This window comes from Leptidea sinapis, chromosome 10 (genome assembly GCF_905404315.1).
Source record: "Leptidea sinapis chromosome 10, ilLepSina1.1, whole genome shotgun sequence".
NCBI classification, from domain to species: Eukaryota; Metazoa; Arthropoda; class Insecta; order Lepidoptera; family Pieridae; genus Leptidea; species Leptidea sinapis.
The window spans coordinates 332,053-351,506 of NC_066274.1; the positions used below are offsets into that span (position 1 = coordinate 332,053).

The 19,454-nt window shown below is 38.4% G+C and overlaps 1 protein-coding gene across 1 annotated transcript in view; it reads right to left on the reverse strand.

The window, feature by feature from the left end:
• Positions 1 to 19,454, reverse strand: part of LOC126966492 (BMP-binding endothelial regulator protein-like) — a 109,831-nt gene that overhangs the window by 7,310 nt on the left and 83,067 nt on the right. The window contains exon 4 of the mRNA XM_050810593.1: positions 19,047 to 19,317. Within this exon, the coding sequence (XP_050666550.1) occupies positions 19,047 to 19,317 (271 nt within the window). The remainder of the gene's footprint in view (positions 1 to 19,046; positions 19,318 to 19,454) is intronic.

The window sequence follows — 19,454 nt, forward strand, 5'->3', positions numbered from 1 at the left end:
CCACACTCTCCTGTAACACCAGAGGAATCACAAGAGCGTTGCCGGCCTTTAAGGAAGGTGTACGCGCTTTTCTTGAAGGTACCCATGTCGTATCGTCCCGGAAACACCGCACAAGGAAGCTCATTCCACAGCTTCGTGGTACAAGGAAGAAAGCTCCTTGAAAACCGCACTGTGGAGGACCGCCACACATCCAGATGGTGGGGATGATATCGTAACTTGTGGCGTGTCGTGCGAAGAAGAAATTCGGTGGCAAGAATCAGGTTGAACAGCTCTTCGGAACGCTCCCCGTGATAAATGCGGTAGAAGACACACAATGAAGCGACGTCTCTACGCAACGCCAAGTGATCCAGCCGTTCACAGAGTACTGGGTCCCCGACAATTCGAGCTGCTCTGCGTTGCACGCGGTCAAATGGATCGAGCTGATACTGGGGTGCGCCAGACCAGAGATGACAGCAATACTCCATGTGAGGCCGGACCTGCGCTTTGTAGAGCGCTAGAATGTGGGCCGGCTTGAAGTATTGCCGTGCTCTATTTATGACGCCCAGTCTCTTTGAAGCCAGTTTGGCTTTGCCCTCCAGATGGCTACGGAATTGGCAATTGCTCGAGATTTCGAGACCCAGTATTCCGATACTAGGCGAGGCTTTAAGGGAAGTGTTCTTGAAGAGCGGTGATACGGCAAATGGGGTTTTTTTAGTTGGCGGTGTCCAACATATCATTGATATGCAGAAGAAAGAGCGTGGGAGGTAGCACACAGCCTTGGGGCACTCCAGCGTTCACGGGCTTGGGATTCGAGCAATAACCGTCGATAACGACCTGTATGCTGCGCCCAGTGAGGAAGCTGGAGGTCCACTTGCATAAGCTCTCGGGAAGCCCTAATGATGGAAGTTTTGCGAGGAGCGCCTTGTGCCATACACGATCAAAGGCCTTCGCTATATCCAGACCAACTGCCAGGCCTTCCCCCTTGCTTTCAATAGCCGCCGCCCATCTATGTGTTAGGTATACCAGAAGATCGCCAGTCGACCGACCATGGCGAAAGCCGTACTGCCGGTCGTTGATCAACTGGTGACCCTCAAGGTATACCAAGAGCTGGCGGTTAATTATGCTCTCCATAATTTTGGAGAGTAGCTCGCCAATTTTGACGACGTGCTTCGATTTCGCACGGGCGATTTGCCGCTTAAAAAATCTGGAGGCACGGTTATATTTGCTCTTCAGAACTTTGCAGTTCGGATCCTTTGAGCCCAGCGCCGCAACCCAAGTTCGATACGCCTGTTTTTTGCAGTCAGATGCTGCTTTAACTGACGCATCGAACCAGGGCTGTGATCTGCCACCAATCGGTACTACAGAGCTTGGTATAAAAATATCCATGCCCTGCAGTATCACATCGGCTACTGCAACGGCGCAGGCACTAGGATCATCCGAAAGGAAACAAACCCTGCCCCAAGGGTAGGATGCAAAAAAGGAATGCATCCTATCCCAATCTGCTGACTTGTAGTGCCAAACGCGGCGGGTCGCTGGTGGTCTGCGACGTTGGCGTCGGATAGGCACTACACTCCTGACCAGGCAATGGTCGGACGTTCCGAGAGGGGCGTCGACAGAGACCTGGTAACCATCGGGATGTGTCAGCAGAAGATCTAATAAGGACGGCATGTGGCTATCCACATCCGGGAGCCGCGTCGGCGACTCAACCAATTGGGACAGACCATACGCCAATGCAAAATTATGCACAGATCGCCCTGCGTAGTCTGTGGTACGTGATCCAAGCCATTCGGCATTGTGCCCGTTGAAATCACCCAAGACTACGATTTCAGCGGAGGGGATCTGAGCAAGCACGTCATCAAATGCCGCTTGAACGCAGCCCATGAGGTGATCCGTTTCTGCGTTACCACTATGGGACCTGTAGACACACGCATAGATGCGGACGCGGTCCTCTAAATCTACGCGGAGCCAGAGAGTAGACAGGTCCCTACCCTCAAAATTGCCGAGACGGCGACAGCAGATATCCTCCCTAACGTACACACATACCCCGGCATGAGGCATGAAATTATGCTCAATTTTGTACCCGGGGTACGTTAAATATGACATATCGCTAGGTCGAGATATCTGCGTCTCCGTAAGGAAACACAAGGCCGGCTGCGCCGTCTCAAGGTGGTGGTGGACGGCGTTTAAGTTGGAGTGAACTCCCCGGATGTTACAAAAGTCCACATTAAGCGTGGAGCGGGGTGCCGTGGTGTTGCTGCCCTGTTTGTCCTGTGACATACGCGGTACTGTGCCCTCCCCAGAATACGAGGGGCAGCCCGAGCGCGAATGCTCGGGGAGGGATTCTCCGGCTCTACAAGAGCCGGTACCCTCCTGGGGTAATTTCTTTTTTAGGACCGCTCTCATATTTTGGTGGGGGGGGGAAAGGACGGGGGGGAATGGCCTCCGGTCCTCGACAAAAAATAAAATCATTCACAAAGGGTTGAATCCTCAAGGGATATATGTAATAAGAAAGTGTATTAATGAGTTGGTACTAGAGAAGAAGAAAGGAAGAAAGAGTTAGACGAGAAAAAAAGCGGCACGATAACAAAAGACAAATGGCTGGGGTAATGTGGAATACACCGTCTTAAGAAAAACTAAAACTAATAAATAAAAGATGACTTATATAGCCGAGTGGTTAGCGACCCTACCGACTAAGCTAGAGAGTCCCGGTAGGTGCCGGTGATGAATATGGATCTTTGTTTCCGAGTCATGGATGTTTATATGTATTTTTAAGTATATTGTATTATATATATCGTTGTCTTGCAACCCATAATACAGGCTCTGCCTAATTTGGGGCAAGATAATTTGTGTAAAAGTGTGCCAATATTATTATTATTATTAATAAAAGGGGGTTTGAAGCAAGCCTTTCCCTAATGGCAAACAGCATCAATTAACTATAAGATTACAATTTAAGAAGTACAGACAGACACGGCGTGGTTAAAATTACACGCATGTTTAATCTGGATAATTATTCCGTTCTGAAATATTAAAAAACTTTTATAAGTATTCAACGTACTGTACAGCTTAACTGATTTTGTTTTTACTACAAGCTTACTCATAAATACTAAATGCAAACCAAATGCAGCTCATCTTCATTCAAAATTTTTATTTGTGCTGTTTCATTATACAATAAATATTAATTTTAATATCAAATCATACTTTCATATTTCATAAAGGACCTTATCCATTATACAACATAATGTTTAATTTATTGCGTCGAACAAAAAACGGTTAATGAATAGGTGGTTGAAGCTGATGTTCGGTGAATCAATCAAAGCCTTCGAAGGTATAACAAATATGAAGGAGGCCTCACACAGAGGCCTACCGCTGTGATTTGTAGTCTTGTAGACCCACCTGCAGACTTACCTACCTATATATGTACATAATATACTAGCTGCCCGGACAGACTTTGTCCTGTCAAAAGTTATCTAATAATAAAAATTAAATCTATCTTAATATATATAAATCTCGTGTCACAATGTTTGTCCTCAATGGAGTCCTAAACTAATGAACGGATTGCAATGGGGATTACTTCATGGAGTGCAGTTTAGTCCAACTTAAGAGATAGGATAGTTTTTATTTCGATTTGGGACCCATAATTATTTTTATTTCCAATATTTGTTTTGTTTGGACATATTTTCTGTGAGAGTATTTTTGACGCGCGGTTTGACAGTTCTGCTGTGAAACAATTTCACTATAACAACAAGGAGCATATTATTATGTTACAATGAAAAATTATTGACAAATTCATCAAAAACGGTATTTTATTTATTATGTACAGAACAACGTCTGTCTGGTCAGCTAGTATATCTTATATATAAAATTCTCGTGTCACAATGTTAGTTACCTTACTCATCCGAAACGGCTTTACTGATTTTAAGCAAATTTTATATGAATATTCAGTAGGTCTGAGAATCGGCTATCTATTTTTCATCTCCTTAAATGTTAAGGGTCCACCCCTAAATACATTTTTATATTTTTGGACGTAATGTTTGTTTATATTTTTTTATGATACAACATTAAAAATACATAAAACTCTAAATTTTCAACCCTCTACGATCAACCACTATTTTTGTATCGCGATTTTTATATTATTCTGTTCCATCCACAAATCCGCTATAGGGTTGCAAGATGGCAATAGATCAATACTTACAATAATTGTAGTACGATTTGGTAGGTCTGAGAATCGGTTGCATCTACTATTTACACCCCAAAAATACATTTTTGAAGATTAAATTTTGACTTACTTGAAAAAAGCTAAAAAAACTGATAACTCAAAATGGTTCAGCTTGTTTAATGCATATGGGGGTAAAAAGTATTGCAAATAGTCACCCCTATAACTTCCAAACGGAAATAGGTCGAATTACCAATAAACTTGTATAAGTTTATAGTAGCAAGAAACTCAGTTGAGTACTGAGATAACGCAATTTGATTTCATCTTATAATTATGAATAGGATCTGTCATACTAGCATTGATGTGCTGTTTTTTTTATGAATTGGTCAATAATATTTAATTACATCAAGAATTATTTTGTAAAATATGTTCCCTGTCATTGACGTTCTATATTATGTATAGAACGTCATTGCTCCCTGTTGTTCGCTATAATGAAATTGTTTCACAGCAGAAGTGTCAAACTGTGCGTCAATTAATTCACTCATAGAAAATATGTCCACACAAAACAAATATTGGAATCAAAAATAATTATGAGTCCCAAATCGAAATAAAAACTATCCTATATCTCAAGTTGGACTAAACTGTACTCCATGAAGAAATCCCCATTAAAATCCGTTCTTTAATTTAGGAGTCCATCGCAGACAAACAACGTGTCACCTAATTTATATATATTGAAAATGGTCTTTGTTTGAGGCCTAATCACGCCTAAACCACTGATCGTATCGACATAAAACTACCACCATTCGATGGGAAATTAATCCAAGATGGTTTATGGCTACTTATTTTTCTATTGCATTTGTAATAAGACGAATAAAATTAAATTTTAAAATTCGCCCAGCGAAGCGTCGGGAACGGCTAGTAAATTTATATCGGTATTTAACCCCTTATTTATGTCTCAACAGTGGACCCAACATGCATTTTAAATCTCTTTTTCTTTTAATTGTTAACTATTGTTAGCTAGTTGTTTTGTAGTCAAAATTGTTACAGGTTCTAAATTTAATTTTATAATAAAATAATAAATATTTAAATAAAATAATAATATTGTTTTTAATTAATTTTATGGAAATTTTAATGAATGACCTATTCGAGCCAATACGAATTTATATTTACTGGCTGATTGCTTCCATTGTGATAATTTTTTTCAGTTTCTCTGAAATAAAATCCTAGTTGTTGTGCATTGTAGGAAAGTTAAGAAACCGATCAAGTCTTAAACACAATCTGCAAGCCAAGATTCATAACTTTTTTTTCAACGTATTTTAGTGACAAAAAATTTTTATCGCATTTTTTAACTTAGACCCATAATTATTGTATAAATATTGATAAATAAGCAGTGTTATATTATTTTTATAAATCGGGAGAAAACCTGAGATTTAAATTGATAATTTTAACAGAAATAGGTCGAATTACCAATAAATTTGTATAAGTCTATAGTAGCAAGAAACCCAGTTGAGTACTGAAATAGCGCAATTTGACTTATGAATATATATATATATATGAATTTCTGTCATACTAGCATTGATAAAGAACACTTAAACATACTAGATGCTCGTTTGAATATAATAGAATGCTCAATGTTATTATGTCTACAGTGTGTTTATATTATTGAATACAACAACGCTTAAAGAAGCCTAGTTATGTTGACCACCAGGCACTGCATAATTAAACAAAGGAGGCTGTCAAGAGTCTGTCGTAAAATAAAGACGACAACATATGGACAGTATAGATTACTGTACACATATAAATAAATTGAAGAGTATGTCTGTTATATCGAAATAAAAGACTTTTACGGCTTCACAAATAAACTTGGTGTAAAGTTATACCTGAGAATAAACCAAGAATATGCAAATTTTTTACAAACAGATATTTTGATTATGATTATTGGTTTATTCGGACGTATAATGTTTCCCGCAATGCTGCTGACATTCGGAAAACTTTTGAATTATTGTATTGACAGTGGTGTCAGCGATATAGTCAAAATTTTGCATATTATTGGTTTATTCTCGGGTATAATAACAATAAATAATAATAACTATATACCAAGTTTATCTGTAAGGCCGTTAGACTCTTACGGCCTTACAAATAAAATTGGCATAAAGTTATAACTAAGCTAAAGAATATGTAAAATGTTTACAAATAGACATTTTGCTTACGAATGGTTTGTTCGGACGTATAACGTTTCCCGCGTTTATTTGCAACGCTGCTTGTCATTAGGAAAAGTTCAGAATTATCATTGTATTGACAGTGTTGTCAATGATAATGTGAACATTTTGTATTTTCTTTATTTATCATCAGTTATAACTTTATACCAAGTTTATTTGTAAGGACGTAACACTCTTAAGCGTGTGTTATTTCGACTTAATCTATCATAGAAATGTAAATGACATAGTCGCGTTAAGCATGTCGCCTTGCTGGAGAGATATAAACCACCAATGAGTAAAGTAGTGATTTAGTATAATTGTCACAAGATTTCGAAGCATAGCAAGTGAGCACATGATAATTATGCTATAATGAATATCGCTTTATAATTTTGCACTTAATAGCTGTTTCTATTATTTTAGCGTTTATATATAGCTTGCTGACGTCACAGAAACAGCTAATAATAAATGCAAAATTTCATAGCGCTATTCATGTCATCTGATCATCTGTGTCCTCTTGCTCTGCAATACAATGTAGCGTTTAAATTACCATTTCTTTTCCATTCTTATAGGAGTGCCAAGGCTTATATATATTTTTAGTGCATTTTTTTTACGAATTTAAGAGACGATACGAGCAGGACGTTCAGCTGATAGTAATTGATACACCCTACCCATAACAATGCAGTACCGCTCAGGATTCTTAAAAAACGTAAGTGCCCTTCACACCGAAACACAGGAATGTTTACACATTACTGTTTCACGGCAGAAGTAGGCGCCGAAGTGGTACTCATATTCTAGCCGGCTTCCCGTGCAAAGGAGCCTGGTAGATCCCACTGGTAAAGCAGGAGCTTTCACTGAGAATTACGGCATAGTCATTAAATGTGGATGCTTGCTACGCTATATAGCGCCATATATTATCGCTGACACTGTGACAGTCTCCAGACGGTCATAGCATCGTTCGTGGCCGACCCTCTTGACAAGAGTCTCATACCTAACTGTGCAATTACATCAACAGATACAATTGACATACATGCAATCGACTTCGCTTTAAATCTTTTTATAGTGAATGGGAGGCTTCTGTACTCAATGAGCTCTCCATAATGCGTTTTTGTCCAACAGTGTACGCGACTGCAATCTAAAGACGCCATTGATAATTAAGGACAACGTGCAGTCATGCATTAAACGAGAATTGGTTGCATAATTTGTTTTTGTTTCAATGTCAGAAGTATGCGAAAATCACGGTATCAAAACTGATTGGTGGCTTCCTTGTTTGAAGTGTATAAAAGCGGTTGTGTAACATTGTTTAATTATTCATTGCACGTCTCTCGTACACGTATATCACAAGATAATTATTTTAATATCTCGAGTCGACTGCGTGGCTTGGTCTGTGCCTCAATAATGATTATAGTCCTATGAAATGCTCATAGAATTTCAACGATGAATATTAAATTAATATCTCATACAAGAACTAACGCTGAATACTTTGTACCGATCACTTGAAAAAAAAGTATAAGTTTTTTTATATTTGTATCTTAACGTTTAGCTGTTCGGTATAAATAATAGAATTACTGAAGTTGATACTTAGTTTGTAATATCAATCGTAAAATTAGAAGTGAAAACTCTATTTACGGTATATTTTAAGATTAAACCGACACGCTTGGCTTTGTAACGCCCATACGGATTTTTATCCGTTACTATCGAGCTTTGACTGAGGTGAATTGTGAGCGTTACAAAACAAGCGGAACAATGACGCATCATTTATATTTGTATCGGCATAAACATGACATGTGCCGTATTTAACATTATAAGCGCGTTTGCATTTGTAAATGTGATAAAATTCGTTGTGTGTATTTTTTTTATGGAATAGGAGGACAAACGAGCGTTCAAACTCATTCCACAGCTTCGTAGTGCGAGGAAGAAAGCTCCTTGAAAACCGCAATGTGTAGGACCACCACACATCCAGCTGGTGGGGATGATATCGTAACTTGTGGCGTGTCGTGCGAAGGTGAAATTCGGCGGCAGGAATCAGGTTGAACAGCTCTTCTGAACACTCCCCGTGATAAATGCGGTAGAAGACACACAATGAAGCGACGTCTCTACGCAACGCCAACTGATCCAGCCGTTCACAGAGCGCTAGGTCCCTGACAATTCGAGCTGCTCTGCGTTGCACGCGGTCAAATGGATCGAGCTGATACTGGGGTGCGCCAGGCCAGAGATGACAGCAATACCCCATGTGAGGCCGGACCTGCGCTTTGTACAGAGCTAGAATGTGGGCCGGCTTGAAGTATTGGCGTGCTCTATTTATGACGCCCAGTTTCTTCGAAGCCAATTTGGCTTTGCCCTCCAGATGGCCACGGAATTGGCAATCTCTCGAGATTTCGAGACCCAGAATTCCGATACTAGGCGAGGCTTTAAGGGAAGTGTTCTCGAGGAGCAGTGATACGGCAAATGAGGTTTTTTTAGGGGTAAACGCGCAAACTTGAGTCTTCTGGGGTTAAATTGGACAAGGTTCAACTTACCCCATTCCGCGACCTTCTCGAGAGAGGACTCGATGGAAGACACAAGTTTCTCCCGGCACTGCTCGACGTTTTCCCGAGAGCGACCTGCATGGCCCGTGTATACGGCATCACCAGTGCTGTCGTCTGCATAGCAATGCATGTTGGCGGTGTCAAACATATCATTGATATGCAGAAGAAACAGCGTGGGAGATAGCACACAGCCTTGGGGCACTCCAGCGTTCACGGGCTTGGGATTCGAGCAATAACCGTCGACAACGACCTGTATGCTGCGCCCAGTGAGGAAGCTGGAGGTCCACTTGCATAAGCTCTCGGGAAGCCCAAATGATGGAAGTTTTGCGAGGAGCGCCTTGTGCCATACACGATCAAAGGCCTTCGCTATATCCAGACCAACTGCCAGGCCTTCCCCCTTGCTTTCAATAGCCGCCGCCCATCTATGTGTTAGGTATACCAGAAGATCGCCAGTCGACCGACCATGGCGAAAGCCGTACTGCCGGTCGTTGATCAACTGGTGACCCTCAAGGTATACCAAGAGCTGGCGGTTAATAATGCTCTCCATGATTTTGGAGAGTAGTGAGGTAATAGCAATAGGCCTGTAGTTTGCCGGATCCGAACTGTCTCCTTTTTTTGGGATCGGATGGACAAGGGCTGACTCCTTGAATCAGGGACTACGCCTTTTGAATAAGAGTGCCGGAATAAGCACGTTAGCACCGGCGTCAACTCAGGGGCACACGTTCTAAGCACGATTCGAGAAATGCCATCCGGCCCGCTCGACTTCCTGACGTCCAACGAAAACAGAGCTCGCCTATCAGTCTTCTGTCGGAACTGTACTTCAGGCATGGAGCTCTGACACCGCCGGATGGTCGGCGGTGTTTTTCCGTTGTCGTCAAGAGTCGAGTTGGAGGCAAAAAGAGTGCACAGGAGATCGGCCTTCTCTTTTGTCGTATGGGCCAGGGTGTCATTCCTCATGTGCAACGGCGGCATGGACGGCTGGTTGAAGTTACCAAGAGCAGCTTTCGACAACGACCAGAACTTGCGTGTCCCAGTCGGGTAGCTGGAAAGCTGCTCGCCAATTTTGACGACGTGCTTCGATTTCGCACGGGCGATTTGCCGCTTAAAAAATCTGGAGGCACGGTTATATTTCCTCTTCAGAACTTTGCAGTTCGGATCCTTTGAGCCCAGCGCCGCAACCCAAGTTCGATACGCCTGTTTTTTGCAGTCAGATGCTGCTTTAACTGACGCATCGAACCAGGCCTGTGATCTGCCACCGATCGGTACTACAGAGCTTGGTATAAAAATATCCATGCCTTGCAGCATCACATCGGCTACTGCAACAGCGCAGGCACTAGGATCATCCGAATGGAAACAAACCCTGCCCCAAGGGTAGGATGCAAAAAAGGAACGCCTCCTATCCCAATCTGCTGACTTGTAGTGCCAAACGCGGCGGGTCGCTGGTGGTCTGCGACGTTGGCGTCGGATAGGCACTACAGTCCTGACCAGGCAATGGTCGGACGTTCCGAGAGGGGCGTCGACAGAGACCTGGTAACCATCGGGATGTGTAGTCAGCAGAAGATCCAATAAGGACGGCATGTGGCTATCCACATCCGGGAGCCGCGTTGGCGACTCAACCAATTGGGACAGACCATACGCCAATGCAAAATTATGCACAGACGCCTACAGACTACGCAGGGCGTAGTCTGTAGTACGTGATCCAAGCCATCCGGCATTGTGCCCGTTGAAATCACCCAAGACTACGATTTCAGCGGAGGGGATCTGAGCAAGCACGTCATCAAATGCCGCTTGAACGCAGCAGAGGTGATCCGTTTCTGCGTTACCACTATGGGACCTGTAGACACACGCATAGATGCGGACGCGGTCCTCTAACTCTACGCGGAGCCATAGAGTAGAGAGTACCCTCAAAATGTTGACACACTCACAAATTATCTTGCCCCAAACTAGGCATAGACTGTACTATGGGTACAAGACAACGATATATTTAAAACAATATACTTACTTAAACATACATAAATACAAATAAACACCCATGACTCGGAAAAAAACATTTATATTCATCATATAAATGATTGCACCTACCGGGATTCGAACCCCGGAATTGTAGCTCAGTAGGCAGGGTCAATAACCACTGAGCTATTGGGGTCAATATAATAGTGTTGTGGTGGGTACGGTACCTAGGTACCTACAGAGTTATTGTGAACCATTAACCAATCATGATTGAAAGAATGGTGTAAAAGCCACATAAGTATACCTTTAGATAGGTAAGTAATCGCATAGTAAAATAAGTAAGTATAATACTTCCTACTACGTAGTTAATTCATAATAAATAACACTCACTGTAACAGTTCTTCCATATACGGAGGAAATATAATTAGTATCTCAACTCGACGTAAAAAAAACACAAAGTAACGGCATGGGTTTGAAATAAAATTCAAAAATCCTTTGCTGTTACGAATTACGAGTCAGTATTTAGTTTCAAGTATAAATAAAAGTACTCTGTCGTATTTAGTACGCAAAAAATGACACCGAATGAAACCATAGACGAGTTGTTTCGATTCGATTTTAATTGGTTAACGAGATAATACATACCAAGAAAATCGACCTTTTACATGTATTGTAAAGATTTGTCTTTAATCGATTATGATTCGATTCATAGCGATCGATTTTATTATTTCAATTAGATAAAGTACTTTAATATTAAATAAAAATACTCGGAATAGGAAGCACTTTGTCTTAATTCCCAAACTGAATGTAAAAATGTTACAGAATTTATCAAATATATTATTTTCTGATTCAGTCGAAGTTAATTTTTATTATTTACTATTTTATCGTCAAGAAAATCTTTTAATGAGTAGTATGCTTTTTTTATTAAGTAAGATTTGAGTGACTTCTTAAAGTAGAATATATTTTCGCGCTTAATATTGTCAGGTAACTTATTGTAAATTGTTGGTCCCATGCAAAAGATGCTGTTTCGATACAACTCTGTTCTCGACGTCAAAAAATTTACGAGGGTTTACATTTACACTAAATGTTTACTACAAAACCATCAGGCGAGAGTACTAAAATGGCTATCAGACAGAGAATATTTTATTTCACAATTATAATTATATTATACAGGCTGGCCATAAAATTCATACGAATTTTTTTAGTAAACTTTGATCTGTGTATTTACGCTGCTAAGTCGAAACGATCCGACTATTACACGAAAACACGCATACCGAAATTATCACTTCAAATATAATATATATATATATATATATAATATTTTTTTTCATGAATTTGTCACTAATATTTCATAAAATTATTTCGTAAAATATGATCCCTGTTGTTTTAATGAAATTGATTCACAGCAGAACTGTCAAACCGTGCGTCAATAAATTCTCTCATAGAAAATATGTCCATACAAAACAAATATCAGACGACGGGGGACACATCAAAGGAAAAAAAAATTGTTGTTTTTATTTAATTCCGAACACTTTCATATTTATTCACCTTTTAAACCTTCTCTGGACTTCCACAAATAGTTCAAGACCAAAATTAGCCAAATCGGTCCAGCCGTTCTCGAGTTTTAACGATACTAACGAACAGCAATTAATTTTTATATATATAGATAGATATAATGATATTGTTTTTCATTAATTTGTCACTAATATTTCATAACGTCAAGAATTATTTCGTTTAATATGCTCCCTGTTGTTATAAAGAAATTGATTCACAACAGAACTGTCAAACCGTGCGTCAATAAATTCTCTCATAGAAAATATGTCCGTACAAAACAAATATTGGAATTAAAAATAATTATGGGTCTCAAATCGAAATAAAAACTATCCTATTTCTTAAGTTGGACTAAACTGCACACGATGAAGTAATCCCCATTACAATCCGTTCATTAATTTAGGAGTCCATCGCGGACAAACAACGTGTCACGTAAATTATATATATATTAAGATATAATAATATTGTTTTTCATGAATTTATCACTAATATTTTATAACATCAAGAATTATTTCTTTTAATATGCTCCCTGTTGTTATAATGAAATCGTCTTACCTACAGAAGAACTGTCAAACCGTGCGTCAATAAATTCTCTCATAGAAAATATGTCCGTACAAAACAAATATTGGAAATAAAAATTAGTGTGGATCCCAAATCGAAAAAAAAAAACTATCACTCCATGAAGTAATCCCTATAAAAATCCATTCATTAGTTTAGGAGTTTACTGGAAACAAACATCAGGACACTGGATTTATACATATTAAAATTTATACCAATATGACGTTACAAATTATTAGCATCCAATGATTCAAAGCCTTATCAATCGGTACTTAAATTTAATTGAAGAAGCTTTTTAGTCGAGCATCTTATATGAATCATATTCATGAGTCACCAATATTGCAGATAATAAAAATGGTCATGGTGGACATAAAAGGAAATAAACTCATTGTTTTCTAGAAACACTGACGCATCAAAAATGTATTATTTCTATTGGACGTCTGGTGGAAAACGAGTGACACATTCGAACCAAATAGATTAACCCCCTAGAAATCATTCATAATGGTCCGCTTTCTTTAAACAGCCGCTTAGGAGTGTTTTTTCTCATTCTGACTTAGGTCAATAGAAGAAGACAGAGTGAGAATTAGCAATGCTTTAAGTTAGCAGACTATTATGAATAAGGGGGTTAATATTAAAAAAACGGAGAAATGCGAGACAGAACTGCCCAACGAGGGTTCTGTTTCCGTACATATTGTACATATTTTTAGGTTTCTATAAGTACTTACAAAAAAGGGAAATTATTTTTTTCGTTTTTCGTCATAAATTGAAGTATTACACCATAAAAATAATTTTTCAATCTGTTTAAGCTTGTGCCAATGAAGCTCTTTCATACGACCTGACATGGTTAAGTTAATTTAAAATTTGGACCAACATTTCTTGCATAAAGGCCCTGTTTTTTATGATTTCATTACAAATGTGCAGTTTTCAGACTTTTCCCTATACTTGTAGTATAAGACGGTATAACTTGCCGAATTTAATAGTTCTAGGTTAGCGAAAAATACCCTGTAAATTTTGATTCCATTGAGAGTTTTTTTTTTAATGAAAATAAGGGAAGAGACGAGCAGGATCAGCTGATGGTAATTGATACGCCCTGCCCATTACAATGCAGTGCCGCTGAGGATAATAGAAAAACACAAAAATTCTGAGCAGCACTACAACTGCGCTCGTTACCTTGAGACAGAAGATGTCAAGTCTCATCTGCCCAGTAATTGAGAGAGTTGAAATATAAGTTTTTTGCGACATAAACGGGCGTATCTTTTTTTTAAGTTAACATAGAAGTTTGATGTTTTTAGCACTTCAAGAGATTATAGACTTGAGTATATATTTTTTATTTCAACTCGATACTTCCATTCGTTCTCGAGATAAAGGGTCGTGACAGACAGACGGACGGACCGGACATACAACAAAGCGATCCTATAAGAGTTCCATTTATTCCTTTTGTGGATTGGACCAATTAAACAAGCAACCTTTAACATTTCGTCATTTATTCAGTTCTCTGTTGTATCTTATCCAAAACCGAAAATTGCGAAAGCGTGTTTTAAATAAATAAGAACCGACAGTATCAGAGATGTACTTCAGAGGTGGGAGCTACGAAAAAGTATTCTAAATAGAAATTATTCTATCCACGTATTAATTTAATTATGGAAATTATTTTTATTTTCGTTGTTTTACATGAAAAGGAGCTAATAACAATAATGTACATAACAATTTAATAAAATATTATGTATCAAATTACTTATTACTTTTACCAATTTTCATCCATAGGTAGAACAATTCTCACATAATTTTCATAATTCTAATTATTTTGGCTTATGGTTTACATAACAAACGAATTGTTTTCATTAATGACATTCTAGAACGTCATTGGTATTATATTCAAATTCCTGTCAAATTCAAAAAGCATGATGCCAAAGATATTAATTATGTACACTGCGGTCCTTAGCAAACTATTTCAATAAGATACAATTAGTTTCTCAGACTCTAATAATCTCGTATATATATATATATATACGTATTGTTATAACGTATGTATAACAAACTTATAGCAGAACTCTGAATAGATTCTAATAATTTAATAACTTGAAATCGTATTGATAAAAAAGAAACAAACAAAATAAATACGTATATCTCACAGTTTTTGCCGGGCACTGTAAAAAAGGTACACTCAAAGCGATAAGGCTGCAATCGTAAAGGAATACGACGCAAGAGAAACAAAAGTCTTAATGCATCGTTGGAAGCATAAAATAAACAAACAGGGCACACCTCAGCGCCCTGGCAGCCACCAAGTGAAGTCGTCGGCCGCTTTGAGCCACAGACAAAAACTTACCCACCTCAACCTTTTAAGTAGGTTGTTAACTTTTTGATTTATGGTCAATAATAGAGACACAACGCCGTGGGAGTCTCTCAGAACGCAACAAATATATATAATTTTAATGGACCCCTGTGAATATAACAAGATGTTATTTAGTTTTAAATGGGTAGGGGAAAAGTCCTTTAGCCTTGAGCCCGCTTCGTAACTCCGCTAAAACAAAAACTATAACTGGGTGGTCTTAAAAAAATAACATCGAATTCATTTTGAAACATTCTTTCTGAGGCTATGCACAAGTCACGTCTTTATCCATACGATTGTGAATAAATAGTTGATATTTTATACCTTAAATAATACTGTGGGCTTAATCATAATCAGCTGTTTTATCTCAGCGTAACGAGGCACTAACAATAGAAACATGAACTGCTTTTGTTACAAACAACTTCAATATATCATCTTATATGATAATTGTCAACAATGTCACACATAGTACAGCGGGCCAAATTGTTATGGCCGCCTGATCCATTGTCTGAAGTGTAAAGTCAGATCGAAAGGCTACTGTGCAATATATAAGGTGTTATGGTATTGTCGGCGTGTGGGCAGAGATCAATTTAGCGTTTTTGTAACTCAATACGCTATTGTATTTGGCAATCTATATCACAAGTCTTCTATGCTTTGTTAGTTTATAATTATGGGGAGTTATGTTATTTGTCTCTGCCAGTAAGTGTCGTAATATCGGTTGATTTGACTGTCATTAAACAATTAATGATTGTATTCTTTCAATTACTCCAATTCTAGTTATGAATATTTTTAAATCAGAACCTAACCAAACTCTCACAAAACTATATGCATAACAATAAAAAAAGAATTATCGAATTTGGTCGGCGCGATATTGAGTTATTTGCAAATTTGTCGTACACATACTTATAGCAAATTTAAGATTTTTATGGTTTTATCATGAATACCACTGTCAAATCTGTACCAAATTGCAATCGGGCCAGCTTTCAAATAAGAAAAGAATTATCTAAATCGGTTCAACAAGTCGAAAGTTCAATTCAGTACCAATAAAAAAAAACATACCGACGAATTGAGAACCTCCTTCTTCTTTAAAGTCGGTTGAAAATGAGAATATTATCCGATTCTAGATTTCTATAAAAAATAAATGACAATAGATAGTGTTAGTTTAGTGTCGTCTAATTACAAGTGGCACAAATATTTTCTCAACTCCATTCAACCCCAGATCTTGTGAACATATTGTAACAAAGAAAACGAAACGTCAATAAATATAAAAGTGTAAACTTTATAATTAATATGTAATTATAATAACAAGCGTTTTAATCTTTCAAAAAATATTTAATATCTGTTATACTAGCGTTAACAAAAAGCTTAAAAAATACCTAATATTCACAATGCAAGCAATTCAGTCAACCATCTGAGGTGCGGGCACAGGAAACTGAAGGCTTATTGGTTAGGTATTAATCACACCATAAACGCAAACAATCGCTTCTGGCTACTGTCGATTCAAAAGGATCTATTTTTTTTAGAATGGTATCTGATATGGTCGCCCTTTAAAATCTAAAACATTACCATAAATAATTATTTCTTATTTGTGTAAAGTATAAATAATGTAAAAATTTTTTTCAAGTCTGTACATACATTATCATCGCTTTATATGTACACAATAAATTTATTATGTTTCATAAAACAAAACGTTCGGTAGGAATGCTTGTCGGCCCTATACAAAAGTAATTCTGTGTAGTCATCTCGAAAATTACTATTATTTGATTTAGAATTAATAATCTTGTTAAACTTTGGGAGCGGACGTAAATTGGTTTGGTTTTGCTTTTATTGAGCTCGTACGCCGGTGTGTTTGTTGTTTTGAATGGGATTGAAGGGAATTTTTAGCCGTTGCATGTCTGGGTGGCCGACGGCCGTGTTGTGAGACAAAGCTCCGCCATTCTTCGAGCTCGGCACCGTTGGCCGGCAATTTCATTATTTTACAATGGGAGTTATTCGCAATCAAGATACGTTTTGTTTTATTTGTACGGACCACCCTTAACGGAGTAATGTGCCGTATAATGTTCAGGTAAATAGTGTTTTGTTACTTTTAACTGTTGCATGTGTACCTACATCATATCGGAAATATTACGTTTAATATTTTATTTATCAATCTTAGATCGTTTATACATTTAGATAGACTGTCACAGCTGTGAAAACGTCAAAAAAATTAAGTTTGACAGTTTGGTTCATAATTTATCTTTAAAAACGGTATAAAACTAGGTATTTTTAATAACATTATTAATTTTCCGAAACGACTCGATGCTCTCAATTTTCGCTGCTCCCATTCTGTATCCTATATATTTATATATCATGTAACGGTCCTAATCCTGACATTCTCGTGTAACAGTCCTAAATCTGATGTTCTAGTGTAACGCTAGAAAATCTGACGCTAAGCTTGAGAGGCCGCGCGGCGATTGGTCTGAACTTCCGTAAAAAAGTTTCGGTTCAAAAAACAGTGACAAAGCAAACTTGACTTTAGGTTACGTAACGAGAAACTTCTTGAAATTAGGACCTAAGGCAAATAAAGACATGTAAATCCCGGCATTATCAAGTAAAGTGCGATCAACATATTATGGAACAATGGCGGACTGTCCCGTTTAGGACTGATTCACACGGCCGGCGTGTTGGCACGTTTTACGAATAATTGTAAATTAAAACGTATAATGTGACATTTGACAGTCTCTTTATCGAAACCATCCGACAGAACCCGCCAACGATATCGCGAAGTGAGAGAGACATTATAGAGGCTACAAGTACTGAATATCAAACGATGATACAGCAAAATTGTATAAGGCATTATTTTGAGGAAATCTATTGTGTTTCGCCTCCAGACCTGGCATCCTCAGGAGATGTTGACTTTATGAACTCTGATACGAGACTTTCCCGTGTCAAAATTCATCGTTACCTGTGTCAAATTGGTAAAAGACAAATCTTAACAGCATAAACATAAAAGAAAACATTTGGATGCGTTACAGCAATTGTAACGGAAACATAAGTAATAAAAATGTAAATTTTAGGCAAAGACATTAATTATATATAAGAACTCAGTTATAAATATATACGGTTTAATCTTTTAAATACTATTTTATTTAAATATGTTATACTCGCATACAAATCAAAGAAACTATTTAGTAACTTTAGTTTTAACAAAAACTACATATAGTTTTTTTTTGGAAACCGAAACGACTTAGGGAGCTTCAAGAAAATAGCATACTCCCACCTTAAAAGAAAACCCAACGCATCTCTTGACACCTATTGTTGCGGATGTCCATGGTCGTTTGCCTCACCACTCCCCATCCCGTGAGCCTATTGCGCATTTTTTTTTATGAAAATTAGAGACGAGACGAGCAGTACGTTCAGCTGATGGTAATTGATACGCCCTGCCCATTACCTTGAGACATAAGATGTCAAATCTCATTTGCCTAGTAATTTCACTACCTGTATTCAGTAATTTCATCACCTTCAGACCGAAACACAGTAATGCTAACACATTACAGCTTCACGGCAGAAATAGGCGCCGTTGTGGTACCCATAATCTAGCGGGCATCCTGTGCAAAGGAGCATTCCATTGGTAGTTTGCCCCCTCTTATATAAAAAAAATGCAATGCAGTATCAAAATACATTTAAAAAAGTTACTCGGTTGATACGACGGGGGCATTATATTAACTCTAATAAACCTTCTTGCTTGCAACTCATTCCGACTGCGAAGGTCACATTTGACGCTCACACTTGATTGTTCGCTATTCAATAAAATATTAAATATTTACCATCACAAACAGGACAGTTGTAGTGTGTATGCCGCTGGTGTTTCGGATTGTCACACGGAGCATAGCACTCCGGCCTGGAGATGGTGATCACGCCAGCCTCGCATCGCAACAGCCTCCCCTCCTCCCCCCACTCGGTGTGAGAGGCGTGCTCCGTACCGTTGTACCAGCAGCCCTTGCAGCGAGCACAGCAACCCTCTCTGGGCATCACAACCGCACAGTCTTCCATGGGACCACAGTCTTCTACACCTTTACGACACTCCACGAAACCGTTCTGAAATTTCGAATTGTTTATTTTAAACAGTTTGATATTTTTAAGGAATATTATCACCATTAATTCTGGGAGCCAGTGTACAAATTTGATTTGTACCAGAGTTTAGTCCCAGAATTCTTGCCAACTAACGGCCGTTC